This window comes from Theobroma cacao, chromosome 2 (assembly GCF_053813885.1).
Source record: "Theobroma cacao isolate CCN51 chromosome 2, ASM5381388v1, whole genome shotgun sequence".
Taxonomy (NCBI): domain Eukaryota; kingdom Viridiplantae; phylum Streptophyta; class Magnoliopsida; order Malvales; family Malvaceae; genus Theobroma; species Theobroma cacao.
In genome coordinates, this window is record NC_142640.1 from 8,105,735 (window position 1) to 8,117,201 (window position 11,467).

Below are 11,467 nucleotides of genomic sequence, written 5' to 3' on the forward strand. Positions count from 1 at the left end.
ATATATATTATTTTTATTTTTTATTATAATTTTATATTTTATATTTTTATTTTTAATATAATTTTCTATATTATATATTTTATTTTAATTTATTTTTCTTTTAAAAAATAATATAAATTTTATTAACAGTTACCATGACTATTGAGAATAATAAAAAGACACCCTCAAAATCTATATAAAAAAGACTTATAACATTATAAATTTTTTTAATAAAGTAATAAAATTGAAGAGTGAAAATGTTATTAATAACATTACAGAATGCAACGCAATCTGATTACATTAGTTTTGAATTATAATCACATTACATCCATTGGCTGTAATGTGATTGGATTACAATTTAATATTATAGTAGTTTGTTACAAAACAAATATTGTAATTTAATTAGACATATTGCAGATAATGTACTCCCACTTCCCTCATATCAAACACTATCAAAGTTTTATATGAAAAAAAATTGGGGTAAAATATCCTAACTTCTTAAGTTTTGATCGAAATTATACAGAGATCTATTAGTTTTCGAAATAGACACTATACCCCCAAATTACAAACACCGTTGACAGAAATAATGAAAAGACTCAAATACTTTTTCTTTTTTTTATTAATTTAAAAATTATTATTATATTTTTAAAAAAATAAAAAAAATAGAGAGCATGGATCAACTTTCCAAAAAAGGGGAGCATCGGCCAATGGGGAGCTTTTTTTTTAATTAACAAAAAAATAATAAAATTATATAATTATAATTATAAAAATTAATCAAGAGTAAAATTATCTTTTTACTCTTATCACATCAACAAGTTGATAGAAATACTAACGACTAGATTTACATGTCTAACAAAAAATTTTTTTTGGGATTGAGTGTCCATTGTGAAAACTAATGGATCTTTGTGTAATTTCGATTAAAACTTACGAAGATTAAGATATTTTACTCAAAAAAATAACCTCAGGGTGCTATATGAAAAAAACCATATCATAAAGAGTTTATGTGGAGTTTACTCTAAACCTAATACTAAATAAATATTTTAAGATACAAATGACTACTTAAAAAAACTACTCGTCTTCCCTTCTAAAAGGTAATAAAATTCACTTTCATATTTAATAAAATTCAATATTTAATAAATAAGAAAAAAACTTAAAACTCATTAAAATTCTATAATGAGATTTGTGGATGCGGTAGTTTGTATCACTTTGATATTTAAAAAGTTCAATATTTGACAAAAAAAATTTTAAAGTTTTGATATATAATAATCAAGTCAAAATCTTCTTATGTTACCTTAAACCCTATTATGAAAGAACAAATTTTGGGTAAAATTTTTCTACAAAATTAGTAACACAAGTGAGAAATTAATCTCTTAACTTGACACTATCAAATTTTAAATATCCATTATTAAATAAAAGATTTATTTTTAATATATTCTTTTCAATGAAAAATAAAAATTCTCAAATTGTTTGAGAAATAAAGAATGTAATGACAATAGATTTTACCTCATGAAAAAAGTTTACAGGTTCAAATTTTCAAGCCTTCAAATCAAAATTTTGTAAGTTTTTTTTTTCATTAAGGTTTTTGAGAGAAAGTTGAATAGATTTTTTTAAAAAAGAGAATATATTTAAATTAAAAATATAATATAAGAGATATTTATGTTCTAAAATATTTATATAGTATTAAATATAATTTTTTTAATTATTGACTAATGGTATTTATATAGTTAAGGAATCAAAAACATTATTTTAAAACAAGAAGAACTAAAATATCCTTTTTAAAATGTTTTGAAGAAACTTTTCAGATTTTATCCGTTTGTTTAGCTTTGAATATTTGACTCAATAAGCAATATATAATTTTCTTATTCAAAATATAAAGTTTAAATCTTTCCACCTAAAATAAACAAAATTATACTTGGATATTAAAAAAAAGAAATTTGTATTTAGATGCACCGGGAATACCAACCAATCCAGCTTACACCTTTAGCCAAGGCCAAGCAAGGTGCATTCCTAGTTAAGGTTCAGAGTCAGAGACGAATAGTCTGGTGTCGTTACTATGGTTTGCAGTAAATGCAATCCAATGCCGCGTGCCTGCGCATTAATTGCTTGCCCAGAAACAGAGAATACGGTTTTCATTTGATTTGGTTCGATGGCAGCCAATTATAGGACTAGTCTCCATCAAAGGACCATTCACCAACCAAAATGTATGAAATGATGTGCCCACGACCACTGCGGCTAAAGATTGATTACCAGGAATGCAAATGTTGGGGAGTGTCTTGATTTGAAGAGAGAAGTACGGAAAACCAATGACCAACACATAAAATATTTCATTGGAAGATAAACAACCATCAAGGAAAATGAATCCTTGTCTTCATTTTCTTTCCATCTTACAGAATAAATTATGCAGAAACAACCCAACTTCTCATGCACTCATAGAAGCTCAACATAGCTCTATTTCAGGTTTTTCAACAGATTGGTATGACCCAAATATCAGCAGTCCCATCTTTGGACACGTGTATATATATATATATATATATATATATTACATATGATGAAAAAAAATTGTTAATTTTTTAAAGCCATAAGGTACAAATTGATGTGCACATATTGGGTTAGAGTGTAACATGAGGTTGGTATACTCTTCTCCGAGCAGGTGGAAACTGAAGTTGAAAAAACTGTGCAGCAACCAGCAGCAGAGTAACAACCCAATTAGCCTTCACTTTCAGTCAATGTAGTAGAATCAGCTAGCAGTTAAATGCCTCCACTTGGTATAAAATGTACAAAGTGCGACAAGACTGGACAAAGACAATATGCATCAAAGTAGCGGTTGATGCTTTGACAGGCGTGTAAGTGCCCGAACTTGCTCCCCAGGGCAACATAAGAATTTAATCCACAAAAGCACAGAATTAAGTTGGTGCATGCATTCAATGCCTTGATTTCAGTCATGACACTTCTTGAATTGCTAGATTCAATTCCTGGGCAGATTTTGCAACTGATCCCCCTCTTCTATGGAGAAAAAAGGAAACAAAAGAATAAATAAATAAATAAAGATATCAGGAATTAGTCATCCAGCAAAGAACAATTGCATATGATTAAACCCTATTGCTCTGTACCCGTTTAAATTACAAAACATACTCACCTGGTAAGAGTGGGGAGACAGCGTTTTACTTTTTCAAGTTCTATAAAGCAGAGGTTGCAACGCTCAAACCTAGGCCAATCAGCAGCATAAAATCTCAGTTAATAGTCTAAGAACTGAATATTTGAACATTAAATTGACAATTGGCCACAAAAATAAAAAGAACATTAAATTTGCAGGTAAGAATCAAGCAGACACACCTTTGCTCTGCCTCAATGTCTACACCAACAGGTGTTGAAGCTGATAATGTAGAATATATCATTGAACCAAATACTCTGATCAGCTTAAGCAGCATGTCAAGAGAGATGCTCAAATGCCTACAAAGGTATCGCAGTTAAATATGGAATCTTACTCCAAATATCGGTAGATATAATTAACACCAACTGATCACTAGAAAGAAAGTACTAACATACTATCATTTTAACCACCTTATTAGAATCGAACTTTAAAGTTGACCACAAATGTAGTGCACAAAACCACTGAAAGCAATTGATGTTTCCAGAACAAATGGATGACATAAAAATCCCAGGCCAAGTGAATACAAAAATGCATAAAACATGCAAGATTTTGACACTGTTCTTACCTATCCATGTCACTTCCAAGGAGGCCAGACAGAAGAGGGAGAAGACAAGTGCAAATGTCCAACGTGACAATGTCCATTTTCTCAGTGATAATGGTCATCACATCAGCAACCACCTGCAATTTATATCTCAAAAAGAAAACAATTAGAAGTGGCTCTTCAATACATCATTTACACAAAAGTTGGAATAAGGATGGATGTTAACAAACACAAAGTGCTTACAGCATAATCAGCCATCTTTTCCATTGCACTGATTGCCCCCTTTATGTCAGTCCTTTCCCAGTATCGATGAACAACCTATAACCAATTGTAGACAAAGTTCAGCAATATTCCATCAAAATTTCAACAGTGTAGACATCTTAGGATTAAGTGAACAACAAAAGCATCCACAAAGCATGAATACTAGTTTGTTTAGGATCACCTGTAACTTAGCTATTCGAGACTGCATGGAACTAATGAATTGATCATGTTGCTCCATTATATCTGCAACGGCATCCTCATCACTGGCAGAAGGCATTTCTTTTTCCATAGAGGGAGGGTATCCTCTTTGTTTAAACTTAAAAATAAAAAAATAATAACATGAAGCTTTGACAGGGATTTTGAGAAACGTGAAAAAAAAAAGGAAAAGAATGTGAATACAAGCTTAGATCTGTTATTACCGCATTGAAGGAAGGCATATTTGCCACAGACGCATTCCCCGGAGAGATACTCAATGTAGGTCCATCATAATTAGAAGATCTCCCTCTTTTCTCCCAATTTATGACAACTGAACGTGTTCTTCCTGAATAATTGACTAAGTTCAGTAAGTCGAGACTTCATAGAATTGTGCATATATACCAACCAGCTATCAAGAGATATACCTCCTTTTTGGCTTTCCATAGGATATGCATCTCTATTTGTTTTTTGCACCTGTGCATCATCTGAAACAAAGAATTTACAGTTCAGCATAAATAGTTGAACATTCCAACTTGAGCAATGCATAACAGCCTGCTCAAGTTAGACCCAATTTGAAAACCAGACAAATCAAGAATGCATCTAATATGACAAGACACGCCTGCTAATTAGCCAACAGTGAAGACAAGCTAACCAAAGCTTTAATCATGTCCCTCAAGCTAGACCATAATCTATTCCACCTACATAGCAAGCACATAGCACAAACTGAAGTTCAAATAACTCATTAATTTCTCCTCCATCAATTAAGATGTGTGGTATCTAAGCCAAATAATGATACCATGGTCCACAGACAATGCTATATAGTAACATTCCTCAAGGCCAAATATGCTAGCCAAAGAGTATAACTACCTGAAGAGAGATAAAGAGACTCTAAGAACATCTCCCTACCACTGCACCTTACCAGCCTTAAAAGGTTATAGGAATATAGTCAACTTAGAGACTGGAAGAATTCCTCAGAAGCATAATTCATTAGTTAGCATGGTTCTAGTGTGTGTGTGTGTGTGAGAGAGAGAGAGAGAGAGAAAGCACTCTTGGAAGATAATTTTTTTAGTTTAAATGGTTCGTATGGAAATTCTATACTTAACCTAATGGTAAATTTATATATTCATATCAAAATATCTAAGAGAATCTTTTAAATTTTCCTTAGTCCACTCAGTGGCAGCTCATTGCTCCCAAACATGACATTTTCTTTATCTAACCAAAATTACAGAAGTTATAATTTGAACTTGTAAAAGGTCCGCTTCATTGATCTCTCATCTCTCTCTGCAAGTTGTTCCTGTCAAGTCTAAAAAAATTTCTGGTTGCTATCAAGCACAGTCCTTTATTAAAGGCATTTTAATAGAAAGATTTTCAGTCATAATCTAAGTCACAGACTAATGATGAACGTGTTGCAGTTAGAAGCAAACAACATGTTATAGCAAATTTAAAAATTCTGGAAGCAGCAGCAGCTAAAAATAAAAGTCACAATCAAAGATAAAACTGTAAATTAAGATTTTCAAAAACATACGATTTTCGTCCTGGTAGCTTGAAGGCAACTCCACCACTGAGTTTGGTTCAGTCTTGGTGGAGCCAATACACCTATCCTCCCTCACATTCCTTTCAGCAGCAGACATTGCCTGAATTGGGCCTTTAACAGCAGGAAAGACATTCCTGTCTGGAACACTGCCAAATTCAGCAGCCTTAGAACCTGTAGTTTCAGACATAACAGAGATAGCTGGCCGGTCCATGTCTTCCCTGCTATTTTGAAACTTCCGAAAACTAGTTGCCTTTGACTGCAAAGAAAATGGCATTGTTCTTCCAACAATACCAAGTTCTTTTCTTGAATCAGCTCCCTGCTCCAAAGTTTTCCCAACTATTCCAGCTTCTTTTCTAGATTCAGCAGCCGGCTCCAAACTTCTCCCAGCTATTCCAACTTCCCTTCTAGATTCAGCAGCCTGCTCCAAACTTCTCCCGGATATTCCAACTTCTTTTCTTGATTCAGCAGCCTGCTCCAACCTTGTATCATTTCTAGGCACAATCACAGGTATGACATCCGACTTGTTAAAAATTGGAACATTAACAGCTGAAGTAGCCCTCGTAGAATTCCTCTTTGGAGCCGCTACACTAGGAACTGTTACTGAATTCGGCTGAGTTGTTTTTGAAGCAATGTTTAAATTGACCCTCTGAGGGGTACCAGGTACATTTCCTGTGGCTTTAACCAGTATGTAAAACCAGAATGAGATAGATAAATAGGTAACAGTTGCAGACCTCCCATCACCACTCGTACTTCCAGATATTTCATAACTTTATGAAGAACGAAGTTTACTACATAGCTCAGCAAGCATCTATATTGTTGCTAATAATCAATTAACTTTCAGAATTTTTTTCTTTTTTCTTTCTAGACGAATTGACATATTAATGCTGCCTGCTTACAAAAAGCAAAATGATATGTGTTTATAAAACTTGAAGACACAAAATAAGTAGAATAGAAAATTTAAGCATTTCTGCAATACCAGTGCCATGCATCAATCTTTTTTTCCTTTTTGGTTTTATAGGCCAAAAAGAGTTGTGTAGTTAAGTTTAGCATGATAGATATGAATTGTTTCTCCTAAATCCTTTTTCAACTAATTTTAATTTTTTCCTTGTTCTTTTGGATGGATAAACTTGATAAATGACAACTAATAGTATACTTAACGATAAATTTCACAATGCAATTTATGAGAATTGAGAAACAGAAAGCCAAGTGAAAATGCAAAACCCCAAAACAAAATTAAAAATAAAACGTAACATACATGCCAAATTTTTGGACTCCTTAGCAGGATCTGAGTTTTGTGAAACGGACAACCGTCCAAGGGATTTTGTTTCCTTCATTAAAGGATCAGGATTTTGTGAAACAGATAATCTTCCCATACTAGCTTTTGTCGTGTTCTCATTCAGCACAGAGAGGCTTCCACCTGAACTAGATTTAGGTTCAGAATGACCATTCACACGATTACCATTACCAACTGCATATGGTTCTATGCGCTGTACCAGAGACCAAAATCTAATATTAAAATCTTATCATAATAACTACCAGTGCCAGGAAACAAAGATGGAACAATTTAATAAGTCACAGTGTAGAAAACAGAGCTCTACCGAGATGTCTACAACCCACACTCCAACACAGCTTTGATTATATGAGCAGCCAAGAAGCTTTCCTTCATGAACATTAAGATCTGACAATCTAGACCATCCCACATCCACACCATCATGACATCTTATCGGTTCCCATGAGAAAACCTATTGCAAAGAAAAATGAAGTGCAAACTGCAATAAGCATAGAGCATTCCCCTAGTAAATGATTTTAGATTGATGAAATTTGAAACTATAAAAGACCTCACCTTCAGACTTTCATGTAATCCACAGAGTACAGTCCTACCATCAGGATTGAAGGTCAAGCAACGGACTCCAGTAGTCTACAGTAGAAAGAAAAATTCATGTAAGACTTTCTCCATAAAAACAGGAACGTAAAAGATCTTATGATCTCAACATAGAAACATAGAACATTTTCTGATCTCAACATAAATCTCTAACTCTACGAAGAGATTCAACCATTGTGTCAAAGACCAAAGGAACTACCTCAGGCCCAGCTGAACCAATGAGCTCAAAGGTTTCAAGGTCCCAAAATTTGACAGTCCGATCAGCTGAACCTGTGAAGGCAAGAGGATGAATAATGAAAATCAGAGCACATGACACAAGTAGGGATTTACAACCTCCTTGGACAACATAACATATCTTAGGATAAGAATTAATTTTTAGGAACATCATTGAATGAGTTCTCAAGTCAATAAGTGATAGCAATAGCTATTTTTATAGAAGGTAATAACCAACCTGTAGCCAGTAAAAACTCATGGGGATGGAAATCCAGGCACTGAATTTGGCCTTCATGATACTTGAAATCATGCAACAATTTTCCAGCAGTCAAATCCCACACCTGTTGATATACAGAATATGACAAAGATTGTTGTATAACTTATCTAGAATCAGCATCAAAACTCACAAGATTGTGTGTATAAATACTGCCTATACATGTGCATTTAGATCTGTTTATATGGGAAGAACTTTTTATCACATGGTACTGACAGCAGGCAATCTATACACCAGCCTGACCAATGTACCATTTTAAACAATGAAATGGCCCTGCAGATATCAAATGCTAGTGTCAGTAAACCAAAGGACTGCACCTATGGATCCATTCATGGCCATATAACAGTAAAATAGGTCAGCTGACTCAGTGAATCAAAGACACTGTGAAATGAAACAAGGTGTGTTAGTTCATCCAACACCATTAGGTTTGCATAGGCTCACTTGGAACTCCGCAATCTCAATTCCAATTCCCAGTAAATAATAGCATGACCATGAACCAGACCACCACTAAAAGAAAAGAAAAGCCTTATATGTTCATTCACCCTACCTTGCTCACAGAGGTCCCGAAAGAAAGGGGTATGTGAAAAAGCAAAAAATGTGTACAAACAAAGGATCGCATCAATACAAAATAATTAACATCAGAACTAAAGTAAAGCACTCTCACCTTCACAATGTTGTCCTCACCACCAGATACAACCCATCGGCCATCTGGTGTAAATCTAATTGCATTGACTCCTCGAGTATGGCCCTTGTAAGTGTGAATACACCCTTTCTTTCTGATATCCCATATCTTGAGATTTGTATCAAGAGAGCCAGATGCAAAAAACTCACCAAAGGGGTGGAAGTCCACAGAGATGCAATTGGATCTATGACCAGTCAGAGTCCGAACAACTAGAAAAGTATCAGATTGCAACAAAAGAAAATCAATGTAAAAATTTTACAAGAGCAACATGAATATTTTGAAGGGAAGAAAATGTGGAATTGGAAAAGCATACTTTTTGCCTCCTCTAAATCCCAAAGCTTGATGGTACCACTTGCAGCACCTGCAGCTACCAAGACTTCTGAAGAATCAAAGCTCACTGAGTCTATTCCACTTGTGTGTCCTGACAAACTCTGGTATGATGGTTTAAATACAACATCAATTGAATAAGAATCCAGCAGTCTCCAAAATAAAATTTAACCAAAGGCAGAATCTTTTAATTCTATTATTTGCTATAGGTTACATTATTTTTCACCCTTAGCGGCTACTGAGCATATATTACATTGAAGTGGACCAATGACAGTGAAAATACTACTATGATTACTGACAGATAGAAAACTAGCAAAGAGGGTATTTGCAACGAATTTAATAATTTGCATTGGGAAAATACTGAGAGAGATAACTGACCAGTATGGCGTTGGGTTTACCAATAGCCCAAAGATTAACCTTGTGATCTTCCCCTCCAGTCACAAGAACCCTCGACGATTTCCTTCCAATCTTTAGGCAATTCACACTAGAAGAATGTGCCACAAATTCCTCTGTTTATTACAGTTGTTAAGGCTACCCCAAGTAGTAACACTTAAATGAAAGGAGAGATCTGTTTGAGGTTTTCAGGGAAATTGTTACAGAAAACCCAGATCAAGTAAAGCAATTGGAAACATAATTTACTAAAAACCCTAACAAAGAAGGATACGCAGCTTGTAAGCTCGTTTGGTAGTCATGGCGGTAACGAAACGGAAGACAAAACCCTAGCAATGGCTATAGCAAACATTCAACTAAAAACTCCGATGAACGGTGCCATAGATCTCATCCCCATTGCATTATTTTAACCATTTTCTACGACTGCAAAATCGAGAATTTTCACTGTTAGATCGAAAACAATTAAAAAAAAACATACACATAAAAAAAGGGTAGTATAAAAAGAAAGAAAGAAAGAAAGAAAGGAGTAAACGACATTTTACCAGAAACCCAAAACTTACAGAGAAGACAACAGTAGGGGAGATTGCTTCATTCTTTAACCTTCATTCTTGGGTTTCCTCTAAAAAAAATCTATATTTCTATTTTATACCAGAAAAAGAGTGGAGAAGCAGTAGTTGTACAACGCAAGAAATACGAACAAAAAAAATTCTTTATTTGGAGAAAAAAAAATGGAGGAGTAAGTAGTAGTGGGTTTGCTTTGCCTTTTCTTGTTGGTTTTTTCAAACCCACATTTCTCCAAATCTTGCTAAATAAAACCCAAATCTTGGACAACTCTATCAAATGTAAGATTTCAGATATAAACAGAGAAAGAGAAGAACGCAGAGAAGGGGGCGCTTTCAGGTTTCACTGCTGCTGCTGGGTCGTCTTCGTTTTTTTTTCTTTTCTCTTTTGCCCCCTCCGTTTCTTTTTTACTGATTAAGCATTGGATTATTTTTTTTTCAAAATTAATCGAGAAGGGGAAGTGGGAGGGAAATTAAAATAAAATTAAAAAAAATTTGTTGGATAAAACCCGGTCCAGCCCAATGGGGGATCCCTCCATCAGCAACTCAAAATCGAAAAGACTACGCAACCATACCCCACCCTTATTTCCTTCTCATTAGAACGCTGCTCACCTTTTTCTTTTCTCTTTTTTTTTTTCTTTTCTTTTCTTTTCTGGTTTTAAACTTTCAATTTCATTCTCTCAAGCTTTAGAGGACTTTCATTCTTTTCTGGAAGTATATTACTTACAGTTTAAAAAATTACTTTTGTTAATTAATGAAAGTGGGAGCCACACAAAATTATGGCTCTCTCACTTTGATTTCTTGCATTCATGTCAATCATGTTATTCTTATTGCACGCCACCTCACCCTTCGCCACAAAATGGCTGTGAAATCCTTAAATTGTATTCCCAACTCCCCAGTTTTGCTTTATTTCCCTGCAAAACATTTAAGCACGATAGATTCTGCTTTCTTTTGACAGAAAAGATAGTGATTCAATACTCATGAGAAGTCAAAAATTAAGTAAATTTTGATATACAAATATTTTTAATTAAAAGATATTTTTAATTCTTGTTTATAAATTTAATACTTATTGATATGAAATCTAAATAACAACATTTTTATGTCTTAATACAGATATTATTATGTACAGGTCGCGTTGGTACATGTGCGAAACTGTCCTTACTTGTTGTCGGTATGTTGCGTAGTTAGAGCAAACTGAAATTATTCCACTATGCTATTATGAATAACTCCATCAGACTTGTTGTAAGATATGAGATGGTGTGCTCTTTTACCTGCTTTTGCATGTGCTAAAAATACAGTAATATGAGGGTGTAGTTTAAGCAACCTAATCCAAATGATTTGAAGCATTCTGGTCCACCCTGTCTGCTTCCTTTTATCTGCTTCGTTTCTGCCCATTCTCTCTTTCAAGATCTGCTTAACTGCATTGATCATTGATGGGTCTCTTCTAATCTTTGATTCAACATTGTTACTCTGTACAT

The 11,467-nt window shown here is 34.1% G+C and overlaps 1 protein-coding gene across 3 annotated transcripts; it reads right to left on the reverse strand.

Moving 5' to 3' along the window:
* Positions 1-2,270: 2,270 nt before the first annotated feature.
* LOC18608413 (katanin p80 WD40 repeat-containing subunit B1 homolog KTN80.4-like) lies at positions 2,271-10,423 on the reverse strand. 3 transcript variants are annotated; one of them, XM_018115748.2, is made up of 19 exons: positions 9,990-10,423; positions 9,704-9,852; positions 9,418-9,548; positions 9,026-9,143; positions 8,695-8,921; positions 7,995-8,097; positions 7,743-7,813; positions 7,505-7,579; positions 7,260-7,403; positions 6,917-7,148; positions 5,653-6,336; positions 4,553-4,612; positions 4,352-4,473; positions 4,114-4,248; positions 3,915-3,989; positions 3,696-3,808; positions 3,313-3,429; positions 3,116-3,184; positions 2,271-2,979 (listed from the first exon to the last, which is right to left on the reverse strand). In XM_018115748.2, exons 2-19 carry the CDS (start codon positions 9,729-9,731, stop codon positions 2,919-2,921), a joined length of 2,565 nt encoding a protein of 854 aa, XP_017971237.1. In that variant the 5' UTR covers positions 9,732-9,852; positions 9,990-10,423; the 3' UTR covers positions 2,271-2,918. The 3 variants fall into 3 exon arrangements, with proteins under 3 accessions (XP_017971237.1, XP_017971236.1, XP_088659843.1); XM_018115747.2 differs by having other exon boundaries at positions 2,271-2,982; positions 9,990-10,422; XM_088803717.1 differs by having other exon boundaries at positions 2,271-2,982; positions 9,972-10,422.
* Between the last annotated feature and the right edge of the window lie 1,044 nt (positions 10,424-11,467).

What these genes read in the sequence shown, in the direction of transcription:
- LOC18608413 (XM_018115747.2), bottom strand. Translation starts at nt 9,731, where the DNA reads ATGACTACCAAACGAGCTTACAAGCTGC. An exon ending in AAGCTACCAGGACGAAAATC is followed by an intron (nt 4,613 to 5,652) that starts GTATGTTTTTGA and finishes TCTTTGTTTCAG; the next exon opens with ATGATGCACAGGTGCAAAAA. An exon ending in CTCGAATAGCTAAGTTACAG is followed by an intron (nt 3,990 to 4,113) that starts GTGATCCTAAAC and finishes AATTGGTTATAG; the next exon opens with GTTGTTCATCGATACTGGGA.